Consider the following 18,050-nt stretch of genomic DNA (forward strand, 5'->3'; position numbering starts at 1 on the left):
GTTGTGGCTGTGGATCGGGAGGGCAGTGGTTCGAATCCCGGCGGGGGAAAAATTTTTTGCACCCATAATTTGATCTAGGCTACAGCCCCTGAATTAAATTGCCTCGCCTGTCGTTCAAGAGCAATTCTTCCGACATTTGTCGGTTTATGTTTTATTTATGGAAGATCAACAAAAGATTAGTTTAGTTTTTATCATTTTGTTTCGGTTTTTTTATTTTTTAATCAAGAAAATGTTCTATAAGAGAAACGATGTCGTTTTGCGAGCTCCTACAATAAAAAAAATTGAAAATAAGCTTCGTTTAATTGCGTTGTTGACATTTACATTAACGGAAGTTTTTTAATTAATTAATTACTGTGATAGCTGAGTGGCCCTATTATTGGCATTCCCCTGGTTTTTATTTTGTCGTCTGTTTCTGTTACGACAGGTGATGTCAATACTCAATCAACTGTTCGTCATTCGTTCATGCAATTTTTCACTGATTTGCATGTGTTAAATCATTTCTAGATTTGAGGGACTTTTTCGTTCACATGTAGTTTTTTGTCCCATGATTTGCCTCAATCTCAAATTGACTAAGGGATATCTCAATCTAATTGAAGATTTTTTGAGGGAAACTTTATAGTGCATAAATCTAATTCAATTGAAGCTATCGCAGCTATTTTCTGAAAATGTGCCAATTATGTTTGAATTGGCTGTTTTAAAATTTACTTTTACTTCTTCGTCTTTTTAAAAATATTCAGGATTCGTTGAATATGTTTTGTCGTCCTAAAAATGATTTTAGAGGGCGCTGAGAAGAATCAATTTCAGAACATTGCAAGCTGCAAAATGTTGCCTTTGTATCTTTTGTTACCGCTATTTAGACCGCGATACAAATAGCCGCTATTGATACCTACTGTTTGTATTCAGTGAGACCATAGAAAGCATATGGGATCTATTTGCTTTATCTATGAACAAAGTTATCATTTTTTGAGCTTGTGTCATAATGAGGCTTTTTACAATGATAAGGTTTTGTGTATAGCATAATAAGAATGTACTAGCCATTTAGCCTTTGCAATTTTATATGGAACTATAAAGGCTTAAAAGCATATCAATTGTTAACGGTCATACGACCGAAGCATGGGTGGAGGGGGTAACCACAACAGAATAGACCTCATTAACTTACTTTGGTAGCAGTCTAATTAGCCTGGTACCCGGTGAAAGAATTGAAAAGGGCAGACATCAAGTGAACAGAAGGGTAGTACAGTTACAGGACATGATTGAGTCTGAGAGAGTGGGTCTTTATTGCATCTACTCGTAGGCTGATTAAACAGTACAACATAATTAAATTGGGCCTGCATCATTAGCAGTCTGAAAGTTCAATCAAGCAGAGAGTGCTAGTCCGATTGTAAATGTGGTGAAGTCAGGTGTTAAACTGGAACGCAACTTCATCTTTTTATGGCTAAATAAATGCACCCTGACCCCCTTTTCAAGTTCTTTGATAATTTGTCCCGTCCAGTATATAATCATTTATAGTTAGTCGCCTAAATGTGAGTCAGAGATAGACAGACAGACAGCTTTTTATGATCGCTTGTCAGATTTGTAGAAACATGCGCTGAGAATACGAGCGAGCTTTAAACCTTTAGCAATGAAATTTCTTTGCTCTTTCAAGGCTTTAATTACAAGAAAAATTGATGTCTTGAGTTTATAATGGCTTGGGTCCTCATCTTTATCTTATTGGATGTGTTTGGTTGCCAAATTAAAATAAACCTTGCTAATGGTAGTTTGGGATTTTTGTCTTTAACTCCTTGCAATCCTCTTCAATTAGAAATGAGGTTATGATTTTGCTATCGATTGTTGCTACATCAAATATTGAACAAAGTATTCACCTTAAACGATGAATCCTCAAGTTTCTTGACAAAATTGAGATTTTTTCCGACAATTAATTGGTTTACTGGCAAAAGTTGAAATGAAATACTCTTGAATTGCTCAGACAGAGCATGATCTATCTGTTCTTTAATTTTAAACTAGTGTGTTTCCCACTTTTAGAGAAACATTTCTGTAGAATATTGATAATTTGCTGCTCAAGACATGGTACAAAGTTTGAATTATAATAGATGTTGTTCTTATAGGATCTGAGCGAAGACCTAGAGTACACAGCTGCAGGGGTGCGTGTGACCATTTGTGCAGCCACAGCTCAACAGATCCTAGCAAACAAACCTGCACTTGCTATCAAGGATTCCATGTATCTTCCCACGATACTTTCTCTTGCATTTCTGACGTCACAAAACCCGCTCAACTCTTTGCTGCTGGATCAAAACTTGTCTCGCTCGAATTACCATCTGAGTATTTCGGCGAGGGTTTGAGTCCCACCGACTCGCACAAATCTATCAATACCAATACTGAACATTCCAATATTTATTTAGAAAATTTAGACAATTCTTCGCCTTTATCACTTCACGTGGAGAAATCGCTGCTATTTTATATGGAAAAAGACGGTCGCACTGTTGTAGGATACAATATTGACAGTAGAAAAATTGACGTAACGATACGAGTATCAACAAAAATTGGTAAGAAGTTCTTTAAATTAACTGTTAATTGTTTTTATTCTGCCCAATTATCAATACATTTCAATCGAAGTTTGCAGCCATTATATTTGTACTGTTTAATTGTTGTCAAACGAAGTTTGTAGCTATTATATTAGTCCTGTCGGTCTTTTTTATGCGATTTTTCGCTTGACCAATTTTTCGTCAGACGCATTTGACTTTTCGTCCTCAAAAACAGGATAAGCAGGTAGCGCCCAGTGGGTATTAAGTGCTCTTTGAGCCTTTCAGCTCACTAGTGTTCAAGTATGCAATTCACAGAATCTGTTTTGGAGACTTATACTTATGGTCCGAAGGGCGGTTCTTAGAGATTGACCCCCCACTGTTGCCCCCCCCCCCCACCGGTTGCCACCCCATCAGCCCTCCGGTGCATCCCCCCGCTGCGCTCACTTACGCCCCTTCAATTAAGCTGAAGCCTAACTGCCACTTTCCATGGCCTATCTGAGCTCTAATAACTTTATATGAAGCCCCTTAGAAAATAGGATGACGCAGGCTACGAAAAAATCGGGCGCCCACCAGTCGTTCGGGAATAATTCGTCCGTTATTTTGCGGTTAATTGCTCTCAATCGAAATTTGTAGCAATTGTATTAGTCCTGTAGTCTTTTTTAATGCAATTTTTTGCTCGGCCAATTTTGTCTGACCCCTTTTCGTCCTCAAAAACGGGATGAACAGGTAACGCACTGAGGGCATTAACTTCTCTGTTCTCTTAGAGCCTTACGCCTAACCAGTCTCTTAGAATGCGATTCACCAAAACTGTTTTGAGGCAAAAATTTCATGATGTGAAGTGTGGTTCTTAATCTTGAGAGTTTAACCACCCGCTCAGTCAACCCAATCAACCCCCCCCCCCCCGGTCCACTCTCCTCCACCTGGCGTGGTTTGGACCCCCTTCTCGTCCGTCCAGCCCTCCCAAACATACCCCCCCCCCATCAATTGATCAGCTGGGTACTACCGAGCCAACCGGTTTGAGAGCAGTTCACCCGACTTTAGTAGGTTATGTTTGTTTTTACTCTTTTAATTCTCGAGAAAATAAAACACCATATTCTAAATCTTCAACTTTCCTCTTTAGGTGGCATTGCAGTGGACTGGATCCACGATCTCGTATTTTTGACGCACCCATTAGAAGGAAACGTAACAGTTTTTTCATTGGATGGTAAAAAACAGGAAATACTTTACTCTGGTCTCAACCAGCCAACGTGTATTGTCGCAGTACCCGAAAAAGGTTCAATTGTTGTTTGCGAACGACCAATTATTGGCGGAAGAATAATCAAGTTATCAATGGATGGTGATAGAAGCAGTCTAAGTGAATTGATATCTGGATCTGATTTTCGATGGCTTACTCTTTTGGGGCGTTCCATTCAACGCTACAGCCAATCTTCAAATGAAATTCCTTCTTTCAAGCGGTTTTCACCGACATCGTTAGCTGTGGACTATGCTAAAAATGTGCTTTATTTCAGCGATAACTTTTTCTCAATAGTAGCTGGACTCGATTTGGAATCGCAAACGTCGACAAATTCCTTAGTTGATTTATTTTTGTTAACAACGGACCTTCAATTTGAAAACCAAAAGCTTTTCGGTTTAGAGTTATTTAATAATCGACTATATGTAAGCGAAGTTAGAAGCAAAATTGTGTATGAGATGTATCCTTTGAGCTCGAGAATGAATGATGACAGACCAGCGCCTATTATGACGGGAGCCAGTATCAACTTGTCAATTCCGACATCTCATTCTATGGATTTGAAGGTTTTCCATCCATCGCGACAGCCTGTCAAAGAGACGTCCAATCATTGTCCTCGTAAAAATCCGTGCAAGTATCTCTGTTTGCCCACTTACACAAGCTACAAATGTATTTGTCCGAAAGGATACCGGCTATTATTTGAAACTGACTGCGAACTGATTATTGACCCATTTCTAATTTTTGCGAACAGTGAAGGCCTCTTCAAAATCGACTTGCCTTTGAATTCAAGTAAAAACTCAACCAAACCTGTAACAACTCTGGTATCGAAGAGTTCGATAGAATCGGAAGGTCCGCGTGATATTGCTTGGCATCCGGTCACTAATGTTATATACTGGACAGACCCTGGAACGAAGTCAATTCAGAGCATCAACTATGATGGTACTGGTCGAAGAACTTTGGTCAGCAACCTCGGCGAACCTTGGGGAATTGCAGTAGACTACATAACCCACAAAGTGTATTGGACGGACGTTGAAAATAATACAATATCAGCAACTGATCTCATATCCAGGCGAAGGTACGAAGTGCAAATTCTGGTTTTTACTGATAACTGGTCACCGGATTATATAACGTTGGATCTGGATCGGGGCTATATTTACTGGTCGGACTCGGCGCAACCTTACAGAATTGATACTGCTCGAATGGACGGATCAGATCGGGGTACATTTGCTAGCAAAAAAGTTGTGACAAGTGAACCGTCGAAAGTAATTGCAAGTTTAGTTTCGGATGAGTTTCTGTTCATGAAGGAAGATGGCATTTTCAGTGTGAGTACAAGAACGAGAAAAGTTGACGATACGGGTTCCTTAAAAAAGGTGTGTTGTGATGCAAAAGTGGATCGGAAAGCGACTTTTGACTATTTTAATCGCTCAATAATTACAACAAATCACTCTACAATAATCAAATGTGCAATTAATACCTCAGTCTTTGACTCCTCTACTTCAAGTGACAATGTATTATCCTTAGCTAATATTACACAGAAACAGCAGCAACAAATTTGCCAAAGTTTTAAACCCCAATTTTCTACAACAAATTTGGACGAAAAATCGGCGATCTTGCTACAGACGAGTGAAATTAGAGCTGTTTCCGTGTTTCATCAAAGCAAACCTAGAATGAACAAAGAATTTTGTTATGACGCTTCAGGAAGTGAAATCTGTGAACATTTTTGTTTTCTCGGTCCAAGCACAGGTTCCGATGAGCCCTCGTGGAAACTGAAGCCGAGGTGTACTTGCTCGTTCGGCTACGAACCGAATCCTGTCAATCAAACGCGGTGCATTCCACGAACTGACAATGTTTTATTAGTTACAAGTGGGAATCGGGTTGAAATTGTGTTCTACCGCCCGGGTGAAAAAGTTACTCAACATCCGCAAGTGTCAGCATTGGAGGCTACCGCGGACTTGTTTCTATGGGATTATAATCCTATTGATAGAACTATAGTCTACTTTGATCCAGCCGAAAAAGAAAGGTGCTTAGTTGAAGCAAATATCAGCGATGGTAGAGAACTCAGACGATTTCTCAGATCCCAGGAGATTGAATCCTTCGCACTCGATTACACGCATAGGTTAGTGTTCTTCGTGGCTAAAGGATCGGGACATATTAGAGTCTGCTACATTGACCATTGCGACTTACCAGGCAGGGTTCGAACTTTAGTGTCGGCAAATATCACCGAGCCGAGATCGCTGCTTGTAGATCCAAACTTAGGACTCCTGTTTTGGTACGATACGAGGCAAAAGCCGACGTTAGTGGATCCCGAAAGTGACATAGAACCTGTTGACTTTGAAGAAACGTACGGAAGTGTCAATCAAATTGACATGACAGGTGAACCGGGGTCGCGGAGGATATTGACTGAGTTCTGTTTGACGTGTGAGGTTGATAATGAGAGCAACAATGAGGAGTCTAAGCCACTGTTTCAACCGAGACTATCAATTGATATTGCGGAGCAGCTGATCAATTTTATAGACATGAACGATATCGTGAACAAAGTTCGCTACAGCTCAACTGAAGTGGCGCACAGCTCTTACGTGAGACAGCAGATCTCTTTGGGACAACGGTATTATTCTCCAGCGGGTAATTTTGATTAAAATTGTTCTCTAAAAAGAAGAATTCTTCCAACTCGTCTTCGGTTTTTTTTTCTTGTGACATCTCTTTGTAAGGCAGTTCATATACTGTTGTTCGTCGCTGATATTTTTGATCTCAGTTGCTGAAAGTGTTGAGCGGAATCAAAAGGCGTATTTCTACTTGAGTTTGCTTTTATGATGACCTTACATGATAAAATCTTCGAGACCTCGAGAGATATCAACTGTACCGTTGACTATTTTGAAGTTTTAACTTACTCAGCCACATAGTGTTTCTTTGTTCCCAAAATAGGGTTTAGCAGACCGATTTTTGAAGTGCCATGTTCGGCTATTCAAAATGGGTATGCAAATTTTTAATTATTGTTCCATTGTACTTTTCCTTGCTAGATACGGACTCCGTAGGAAAGAATTAGCATCTCCTAATCATAGTAACGTAAAAAGTAACGGACCCATTTAGCAGAGAATTGGATGTTGTAGGTCTTGCCTCGCTGGATGGAGAGTTGTTCTGGATAGAGACGGATCGCAATGGAATTGGGAAGACAGATAAATACGACCTGATCCTCTCTCTCAAAGGCAGCAGCTCCATGCTCAAGAAGAGAGACCAAGCTGTATCCAAAATAGCAGCTTACTCTCACAGTCTCAGTTAGTTTAATTCCATTCTTTAAAAATGACCAGCCAGTAGCTGATTTCTTCCGCTAGCGTCGCAACTTTCTAATAAAAAATATTGAAAACATTTTAAAAATATCTGCATTTTTGCTTTTAGTGTTAAAATGTTCAGTTTTATCGAGATCATATTAAGATATTAATTCTGTTTGTTTTCTAGATGTGGTTGATCAGTGTGCCAATGTGTCCTGCAGCTACATCTGCGTGCCAACATTCACCCGTAACCCCAGATGTCTCTGCCCACCTGGGGTCTGGTTGTCCCCTGACAACCGTACCTGTGAAGGGGAACCACGTCAGTTCATCATCACGCCTTACCGTCTCCTTTTACCTGAGGTATTTATGCCATCTTGATTATTCAAAGAAAGAGCAGATTCAATAATGTTATAAGGTGTTTAATTGCTCTCAAACGAAGTTTGTACCAATTTTATTAGTGCTGTCGGTCTTTTTTTAATAGCCGCACAGCGATAGCTGGAGCTATTATTGGCCTTCTCTTGGTTTTTTAACGACTCGAAGAGGAGTATTGGTTTTCTTAAGTTTTTTTTACCGGAAGTACTATTCGTTCAGACGATGTTTTGACCTAAAAGCGAAAGTGAATAAAATTGCCGTGTGAACTAATTTTTTCTGAGTGAGAGAAGTTTTTTGATCATGCGCTGCATTTAATGAATGAATTTTTGACTTTGAAAAATAGTTTTTGACTGAATGGCACTTCTAGATAACCGTGTTTAAACGTTTTTTCGTCTATGTGGCCCAGTTTTTTTGCTTGTAATTTGTTTTTTGTAAAAAATATTACAATTTTCGATGCTATATTGACATGTAAACCTCGAAAATTGATACCACCGTGTTTTGCAGAGCCTGAAAATGCGTTTGAACAGTGCCTCTTTCTGCCTTGATGAAATTTGGTTTTATAAATATGTACATATGCTAATCCGATTTTGGTAGTTTTTTATCCAATTTTTCTCAGTTTTTGTTTATTTTGGTTTTAATTACTAGAAATAGTCTTATTGTGCAATATGAGAGACGTTATTTTTGTTTCAATAAATTTTCAGTCATTTTTTGTGGTCAAGTTTTTGAAAAATTTTTTCGTATGTTTGACTTCGGCTTTTTCTTTTTTTTCTGTTGAGGAGGTTAGATCTTTGTCTGGGATGACTCAATCTTGAAGCTGAACAATGAGATGTATTCGTTTTTCTTGATTTTTTAGATTTGTTTTTAAAGTTTTTAGCTTTTAAAAATCAAGAATTAATCTTTTTGTTACTGTCTTCCTCACATTGTGTACATATTCTTCACATTCCATTTTTAATCATTCTAGCTGTGTCCTGCACCTACATTCATATTTGTTATATTGTTTTTTTCAGTTGTTGAAAAATTGAATGGTTTCAGCTTTTCTTTGATTTTCGTCATTTCTTCGTTTTGCAATTGATTTCATTCAGCATAAGGCAGTACAGGGAGTTCTCTAGAGAGCTTTTTCCAAAATTTCCACTTATTACTAGTGATTGGAGTTTTCTTCCGGCTTTCGTTTTGTTTTTAAACTATTTTTTTGCCTTTGAATTTTGTTCTGTTACTTGGCGTTTTTTCTATGATTAATTTACTTTTTAAATTAGTATGAAAGCATTTCTTGTGTATATACAAAGAAGACGTATATGTGTTGTTTTTGTTTTAATTGCAGTGATTAGACATCTAATTGTAGTGGTTTTTTGATTCATAAGTTTGAGCATGCTTCTTTGAAAAAGTTAGCTTAGTTTCATAAGTAATTATCTGCCGTTTGTTTTCTCAATCTTTTTGAGATTAGAATCATAAATTATTTGAGGGCAATTGAGAGCCCTGTCAGCTTTTTTAGCCTGTCAGTAATTTGACCATCCTAATTATTTCGGACTTTTTTAACGTTACCAGAAGTTTTCAATAATACAAAATTTTCTGTATTTTGTTACTCTTGGAGACAGTGGTTTAAATTTCACCAATTTTTAAATCAGACCTGGGCAGGTAATGAGTTAATAGTTTATCACAAAAGGTAATGGCTTCAGCTGCAATTTTTTGAAGTTTTGACGCTTCGATTCGCTTCCGGAATTCTTCCGGCTATGTTTTTTATTTGTTACGAACATATGACGCACAACCTTTTCAAATCTGCTTTTTGTTCATTCCTTTATGCAATTTCAACTGAAGTGCTTGCGCGACGTCTTTTTTTGCTCTTAGTGGAGCGAGTTTTTTCGTGATTAAGTTTTTGGTCACATGTGACCTACCTCGCTCTCGAAAAATGACTTCCTCACTTTGAAATTGACTTTTATTTTCTTTAATTTAAAGAGATAAAGTCAAATGGGTGTGTGTCACTCTAAATTAAGGTTATTTGAGAGCAGCTAATAGAGGCAACAAAAACTTATACAGATTTTTAATCAAAATAACATATCAGCCTTCAATGAAAAACGATTTTTTTTTGGTCTGTCTTTTTTACTGTTTTTTGATACTGCAGATCTACGAAGCTATTGCGGCTATTTTCTGGCATTCTGCCAGCTATGTTCTGCGATTTTTCGCGTGGCTGATTTTTCGTTCGACCCATTTAATTTTTCGTCCTCAAAAACAAGATAAACAGGTAGCGCCCAGCGGACAATAAGTGCTCTTAGAGCCTTTCAGCTCACTGGTGTTCAAGTATGCGATTAACAGAATCTGTTTTGGAAACTTATTTTTATGACGCGAGGGGCGGTATCCAACCCCCCCCCCCCCCCCACTGTTGACACCCCCATCAGCCCCCAGGTGCACCCCCCCCCCCCCGCTGCGCTCGCTTACGCCCCTCAATTAAGCTAAAGGTAGCCTCACTAAATCGTGCCTAGCTACTGACGAAGCAAACCGCTCGCCGGTTGTTTGAGAGCAATCCGGTTGACGTTAGTCGGTTATGTTTTATTTCTGTGAGACGGCGCATAGTATTTTTGAAGCAATTATTGTGAAAGTGTGGTATTTTACAGGTTTCGTACGAATCGAAGAGGAATATTGCTACTCTGAAGGTTTTTAATAGCCGCGAATTGATAGTGGCTATTATTGGGGAAATCGTGGGTTTTTTTAATTTGTCTTCGTCTATGATTCTTGTGACCTCCTGACTTCTTGAAATTGACTTTTTCATTTTCAGTGATTTTTACTGATTTGCAGTTAAAATTTGTGCGCGTGACGTCATTCCTTCTTTTAGGTCAATTGCTTGACTTAACTCACTCAAAAAATTAGCTTCGGAACTCGCTGAATGAACTTAAAAATTTATGAACATTTTCTAGTTAAAGGTTGTGTATATGCCCTAATTCTTGAGTATTCGAATCTTGAGTTTTTGTTTTCGAATATTAGTTTTGAAAAAGCTCCATAAGCGCTTCCTTATAGAGCGTATGTGTCTCATAAAAATGACAGTCCGAATCTAACCAAAAAATCTAGTGGTCTATTAGATGACTGTTGGTCAATCTGTCTATCTTCTTTTTTTTGTTTCATTTCACGGAGGGCCTCGAGCGTTTATCGCGTGTATTTTCCGGCTATGTTTACAATCAAAAGTTTTTGGATTGTATCGTTAAGCTGTTTTTTAACGACTCGATGAGGTGTTATGTTTTTCTGTTTTTTAAGTGAGCGTGCAAGCAAACCGGAAGTTCAGGGAGTGAACAAAGTTCAAAAAAGTTGTTTTGGTGAACAAATTTGAAGAGCGGAGAAAAAGGACAGTGGATATTTTGTTTATGCCTTCTTTTGAAACAGAGCGAAAAATGTAGGTGTAAAGAAATTTTAACGAGCTAGCGATTCTTTTATCGAAATTTTTGTTTTGTCTAAAAGATTATTTTTACCAAAGTTATCATTTTAAGTTATCATTTTGATAGCGTTGCGTTGGGTCTTGTCAATTAAGGTGAGTTTTAGGCTAATTTGAAGGTTTTATTTAAATCTCCGATTGTAAGGCTATTTTAGCTACTTTTGGTCCAGTTTTTTATTTATTGCTTTTACTTGTAACTGAAAGTAAGGTTAATGCTCGTAGCCAGTTTTTATATGAAAATTTAAATACATTTTCTTTTGTAGCAAGCATTTTTGTCTCTTGAATTTTGACAATAATTGAGAAAAATCTTTGAGTATTCTAACTTCTTACAGTTTTGCCATTTATTTCAGTCAGAAGTGGAGAGATTTATGTGCTCATTTTGGAGTGTCCGAATTTGTGTGAGCAATTTAGTCTCGATTGAATGAAATGATGTTTTCAGTTTGTATTTGTACTTGTACAAGTTGAAAAAAAAACATGAAAGAATTTTTGTTTTGGGTTAGTTTAATTTTAAGCTACATTTTTTCTCTTTAATGGTTGTTGCCGTCAGAAACTATTTATTCAAAAGGCTGCTTTTTTGGCAAAAAGATCTTCGAGTCGTTTCCAGAATTCTCCCGGCTACGTTTTGTTGATAAGTGAGCGAGCCAAGAAACTGGAAATTCAGGACATGAATAAAGTTTGAAAAAGTCATTGATCAACTTTAGCTCCGAAGAGGGGAGAAAAGAGAGTGATTATTTTGTTCATGCCTGCTTTTGAAAGAGTGAGAGACGTAGGTGTGAAAAAGGTTTTGTAAGCTAGTGATTTTCACGTTCTTCATTTTGAAGCTGTTGTTTAATTGCTCTTGAACAAAGTTCCTAGCAATTATTGTAAACGTGTGTTTTTTTATGCAAAATTTTCGCTTGACAATTTTGACTTTTCGATTGACTTTTACGCCCTTGACTTTTTGCGTTTCGCGTGATCTAAAATTCTCTCTCAATCACAATTTCAAGCAGCTGAATTCAATTGGCGGCAATTTAATACTAAAAGTCAAATGAAAAGTGCGCCGAAACTGGTGCCATTTTTTACTTTAAATCTTAATAGTGGTATATTTTAATCTCTAATGTGGTTATTTGAGCCCACTATTGAACTTCTTAGGCCCATTTAGGCCCCCTCCCTCCCTCCCCCCCCCCGACTGAAGCAGGCTGCGATTGATTAGAGCTCCCACTAGTCGTTCTAGAGCAATTCTTTTGACCTTTAGTCGGTTATTTTTTTATTTTGTTTTACAGGTTATTTCAAACCAAATTAAAAAATATTTAGCCTGTTTTGATACCTTTTTCAAGTTTTTTTTTAAGTAACGGCAAGTAACGATAATTTGAATGTTTATCAACTATTTATTTGGTTTTTAGTCTAGTTTATCGGGTTTTATTGAATTTATTGGTAAATGAATAAAAGCCTCATTCCTGTAGGCTCTGTTTGCTACAAGGGTAAGAATTTTCTTTGCTACAAATTGTCTTTTTATGAAAGTTGACAAAAAATGAGAAATTGCACCATTTTTTCTCTTTTTTGCTTCGAAACGAGATCTTTGTCAGTTCATTGAGGCTGATATTTTGTGGTTACCTTACTAGTTTTCCTATGAAGCAACGTTATCGTTTTTATGCGTACTTGACTATCTGTAAAATAGATTGAATTTTTCATGTTAACTTTTTGCCGAAATTTGTTTTTGTTGTTTGAGGTAAAATTGTTGTTTTCTATGCATTGATTCGTTCTGAAAGGAGATATTAGCCATTTCAAAAGCCAGTTCTTTCGGTGATTTGACTTCGAGTCGTTTCCTGAGTTCTTCGGGATATGTTTTTGATATCTGTTCACTTTTTCGGCTTTTTCACGTCAGTGAGAAGTCTAAATTAGAGTGATGATTTTAGTCACGCTGAAGTAATGAAGGGAGCGAAAAATTGAGTAGGTTTGAGACCTGTTTTTTTTAACTACCTTCAAAGTGGAGTGAGAACTGTTTTTTTTTTAAAGAAGTTTTCGATTTTTGGGAGAAATTTTTTTGGCGTGCGTCAATTTGACTTGTTTTCGGTGTTTTTTCTCTTGAGTGCTTTCGAGCGGTTCTCGAAATTCCAAACCATCTTCCTAAGTTAGCTCTTGTCGGTCTCGAAGGTATACCGCGGAGCTGTATTCTGGCAATCTGCTGGCTATGCTTTAAAGATTATCTTTGGAAATCAGCTTGGATAATTTGATTCATATTACAAAGAAAAATTGCTAGACTTTTCTACAGCCTTAAACTAAGCGTCAAAGTTTTGTACCTTTTATTAATGGCCGCCGTCAGCCTCTCAAGCGGCTAATTTTAGGGGCTCTCCTTTTTTAATTTGCTTTACCTTTTGATCACGTTTTTCGTTTAACATAAGTCACGACTTTCACGTTTGACTTCTGACTTACCTCACTCACTGTTTCAACTGAATGGTTTTTAAATCCATTCACCCAATGAATTACGCAAGATAGTGAATACATTCAAGGTCAAAAGAGCGAAATCAAAAGAGCCGGGATAAACCGATAAAGCCCGGTCATTAAGTCATTGAGAATTAGGTTATCAAAGTTCATTAGAGTGTTTCCTAGCTGACATTGCTATTAAGCTCATTAGCTTTCAGCTTAGAAGCTGAATGAAGTATATGTTTACAATCCAACTGGAATTGCACGCCGAATTAGAACACTTTTTGACACTTAAAAAAATAGAAAAAAAATCGGTCAATTTATCTCTTTTTTCTGTTTCAATCCCGATGTGCGTCAACTGTGGCTATTTTCCGGCAATCTACCGGCTATTTTTTTTAATGGAACAGCTCGACATTTATGCATAATGTTTGTTTTTTCCACAGGTCTCGACCTTTTGGTATGTGGCTCCAGAGTTAGTGTCATCTGACAGAGGCGCCACTCAGTTTACATGTCAAAGTGCAGATTTTGGGAACGACATTGGTGGAACTCCGATTGCCATCGACTACCATTACGGACACAAAGCCATATTCGTGGCCACAAACAAAGGAATCTACAAGTTCAATTTTAACTTGGGTACTCCTGAGCCCATTCACGTGTTCGACAGACGAAGAATTCCTGACGCGCCCTATATGTTGAGTTTGGCAGTTGACTGGATTGCTGATAATCTCTATTGGTTGACGACTGACGGAATTTTTGTATCGCGTTTGGATGGGCAGCATCTAGCGAAACTGAAGTCATTCGGAGAGAAAAATGGCAACGGTGGACTAGCAGTGCATCCGCGGAAGTCGATTATGTTCTGGAGTCATCCTTCTCGCTCGGATGGTATTTACAAATCCAATCTGGATGTTGAACATGATTACCATATTTGGTCAGACGCTGGGAACCCAGATCACATGTCAATTGATTACGAGAACAATCATATCTATTGGGTCGTAAAAAATTTGTCCAAACTTTACTTCTCTGATTTTGACGGCAAGAATGTGCAAACGTTGGATAGTTTGTTCAGGCAACCGGTCGCACTCACAGTGTTTGGCAACATTACGTACTGTATAGATATGAGGCCATCAACAGTGAGCTCCGTTCCCCATTTAGCTCTGACCCAGTGTAACTTGAACACATTGTTCCGCCCTAACACTTTGCAGTCTAATTACCCACAGTTAGCTGGTGTGAGATCAGATCATTTAAACAATTCAGATTGGCTACTTGAGTCGAATGTATTCAACACTTCGAATGTCTACCAGCAGCTACCGGAACCCTTGAATGAAACTTTTTACCTGGGCAGCAGTTATCCGGATGTGACCCCAACGTGTTCTTCTGTAGATGCATGTCAAATGAGCATACAAGCCAATTCTGGATTCACTGCCCTGACTTTTGTTTCCCCCTTGCAGCAGAGAAACAACTCAATAGGTCAGTTTAACTTATTTTTGCTCCCTTTTCGAAAAAAAATTGAGAACTTTATGCCAACCCAATTTTTTTGTTCGGACCATTTTTGAATTCTTTAAGGGCATCCCAAACTAACACATGTGTTAGAGTTTCACTACAAAGAGAATTTCCAGAATTCTTTATTTTTGTGAAGTAACTGAGTTATCGAGAAGTTCGACTATTTTTATAGCTGCGAAGCTGTAAGCTGAGCCGAGCTATATTACGGTGCTCTTGGTTTTTTTTACAATTCAAAGAATTTGAATTGTATAGGGGCGCTGTCTTTTTTTAAAGATCTGTTCACACATTTTCATGATTTTTGAATTCAAATTGGAGTAGTGATTTCGGTCACGCCGAAACAGGAAATGGAGCGAAAAAGCGAGTGGTTTTGCGGCGTGAAATTTTTTTGCTTTAATTTTAAATTAGAGTGAGAAAACGGTGTTTGAACAGAAATTCGCTTTCTCGCTAGTGGTTTTTTGTTCACATATCACTTTGATTTTTACTGTTTTTTCCGGCTTTTTTTCTAAATTGTTTTCCCAATGCTTTCATAGTTCATTCTAAGCCTAGTTTTTTCTTAGAATCTTGATCGTCTGTTTTCTTAGAATCATTGATTGTCTGTTTTTTTTGTTTTTTTGATCTGATTTTTTGGGAGATTGATTTCCCAATTCACTCATAGTCCGTTCTAGGTCTAGTTTTTTGTCAATAAATTTTTTTTTGAAGTGTACACCAGGACTTGTCTTGCTATGTTTTTTTGTTTCGTCGTCTGACGCTCTTTTTCGTTTTTCATTTGTTCACACAGCAAAGCTGAAAAAGTCAGTTTTTCTGAATGACTTCTTCCTATCACTAACGGCATTTGCGCACGTGACGTGACGTCTTTCTCATTCTCTCTTTGGAACGGTTTTAAGATCATTTGCGTGATTAGATTATGATCATACGTGACTTACCTCACTCAATAAAATGACTTTTGCACTTTAAAACTTAAGTTTAATTTGAATTAGTTTAAGGTCAAAGGAACTCATATGTGCATTAAAGGTCCTGAATAAAAGGGTTCTGCGTAATGAATTTCACTAAACTTTATTAATTTCTCGCTGAATATTTTTACCTAGCATTTTGAGTGGCGTCGATTTTTTCAATTTAGATCTATCTGTTTCTATCTCTTTTACGGCATGTAAGTCTATTCTTTCATAGCTATTCCGGCAATCTGCCGGCTACGTTAACATATTTTCTGGGAATTTTTAAAATTTTGCCTGATTTTTCGTTAATTCCAGCCTCCCCCACCACCACCATTTGGACAACTTCTTAGAGAAAACAGATAACTTTGTTTAAATCGTGTTGTAATTTTCGATATATTATTCCCGATTTATTATTCCCAATTTTTTGCTACCTTTTTTGTTCGTACTATTTAAAATTTTGTGAGGGAATCTCAGAACAAATTGCAATATTTCACGTCAATTCTACCTCTCAGTTCTTAAGAATTCAAGTCAAGTTTCTGAAAAAAAAATAGTTCTCGATTTTCTGAACTAAACTATTTCCTTTTTTCAACAATTTCGGCAATTTCATTACTTATTTGAGTTTTTCATTAACAGATGTAGTGTTTTTTCGTCTTTGTATCCTTCGTGAACACGAAGAAACGAGACGTTAGTGTTTTGAAAAGAAAACTTATCGTATCTTAGGCGAGTTTGGCTGAAATTCGTTGAATTAGCCGTTTTTGCTTCCTCTGATATTCGCACTTATGCTTTTCTAAATTTCTTTAAAATGGTAAATGAGATTATTCGAGCAATTAACGTGAATATATATGTTCTGTTATTGTTTGAATTTTTCATAAAATTTGGAACAAAAAATTGTACCGCAGCTCGAAGATTAAAATACCAAGAGAAACTTTATACCGAGAATTCAATCATCCCACTTTTGATGGCAGCAATATACAGCTTTTAAAACCATTGTCTGTTCCGTTTAAGCTACATGACGTCAAATTCTTGTGATTTTGAACTATTTTAGAGAGTTTTCATATCAATTTACAAATGGTATGATAAAGTTTTGAGATTTGCTGATTGTTGAGAAAAATATTGCTGCTTGATTTCAATTTCGGTTTAGTACCTCGTCTTCATAGATTAAAAAAAATGAACTGCTGATATTTTTTTCTGAAATTTGATATTTATTGAGCAAAATTAATTCCGACTAGGTGCTCAATAGGATTTGCAAGGCAGTTCAATGAATGCTCAAGGCTGTGACAAAAACCATTGTTGTTTTGTTAACTTGTTGCAAAAGCTAATTCGTTTTTAATTGGATGCTTAAAATCAAACTGATGACGAATTGCATTCAAGCACTCTTTCATAATTATGTTTATCTATTTCGAAATAATTTTTATTTTGCTCCCATCAAATTCGTTTCGTAAAATTGTTTCCAGTTTTTAGAAATTGTTGGTATTCATAGAAGCAAAATCTCAATGGACGCCCAGATGTTGAGGAAGGCAGATTTTTACCATGCGCAATATTATGCTGCTAGAAACAGTGCAATTTTTGAAACTTTGACAAGTTTTGTCTTTTTAATAGCCGCACAGCGATAGCTGGGGCTATTATTGGCCTTCTCTTGGTTTTTTTTTATTTCGTCATGATTTTTGTTACGACCATATGACGTCACAGCCACTTTTTGTTCATTCGTTCATGCAATTTCAACTGAATTGCATGTGTGACGTCATTTTTCGCTCTTAGTGGAGCGAGTTTTTTTGTTCATGCGCGTGATTAAATTTTTGGTCACACTTGACTTACCTCACTCTCAAAAATGACTTCCTCACTTTGAAATTGACTTTTATTTACTTTAATTCAAAGAGATAAGGTCAAATGGGTGTGTGTCAGTCTAAATGAAGGTTATTTGAGATCAGCTAATAGAGGCAGCAGTAACTTATACAGATTTTTAATCAAAATATAACAGATCAGCCCTCAATGAAAAGACGATTTTTTTTGGTCTGTCTTTTTTACTGTTCTTTACTGCCGATCTACGAATCTATTGCGGCTATTTTCTGGCAATCTGCCAGCTATGTTTTTAGTATTTGTATCCGATTTTTTTCCTGCCCTCGCTCGGTGAGCCAATGATATTTGTAAGGAATGCTTCCAGTTCAAAAGCTTATTTTTTAAAATTATATGTGCCAAGGTCAGCTCAATTGTTGAAGTTGAACAATTATTTAAACAATTTTGTTTATTACTGGCAACAAAAGGAAAATTAATTCAACGTGTGATACTACAATCAATGCGTCGACGCGAAGTCAAACCGCAGCGCTTGCAAGTTTTTCTCTGTTTCTTGGGATCAATATTTATTAGCTTTTTGAACTAACGTGCAAGCCTAAACCTGCTGACGGTTCTTTTTCA

General features: G+C 37.2%; 1 protein-coding gene across 2 annotated transcripts in view; it reads left to right on the top strand.

Moving 5' to 3' along the window:
• Positions 1–18,050, top strand: part of LOC142341540 (uncharacterized) — a 60,566-nt gene that overhangs the window by 36,922 nt on the left and 5,594 nt on the right. For both annotated transcript variants that reach the window (XM_075392554.1, XM_075392552.1), the window contains 5 exons: positions 2,106–2,543; positions 3,643–6,372; positions 6,858–7,022; positions 7,204–7,376; positions 13,650–14,673. In XM_075392554.1, the coding sequence (XP_075248669.1) occupies positions 2,106–2,543; positions 3,643–6,372; positions 6,858–7,022; positions 7,204–7,376; positions 13,650–14,673 (4,530 nt within the window). The remainder of the gene's footprint in view (positions 1–2,105; positions 2,544–3,642; positions 6,373–6,857; positions 7,023–7,203; positions 7,377–13,649; positions 14,674–18,050) is intronic.

Source organism: Convolutriloba macropyga, chromosome 6 (assembly GCF_964194025.1).
Source record: "Convolutriloba macropyga chromosome 6, txConMacr16.3, whole genome shotgun sequence".
NCBI lineage: Eukaryota > Metazoa > Xenacoelomorpha > Acoela > Convolutidae > Convolutriloba > Convolutriloba macropyga.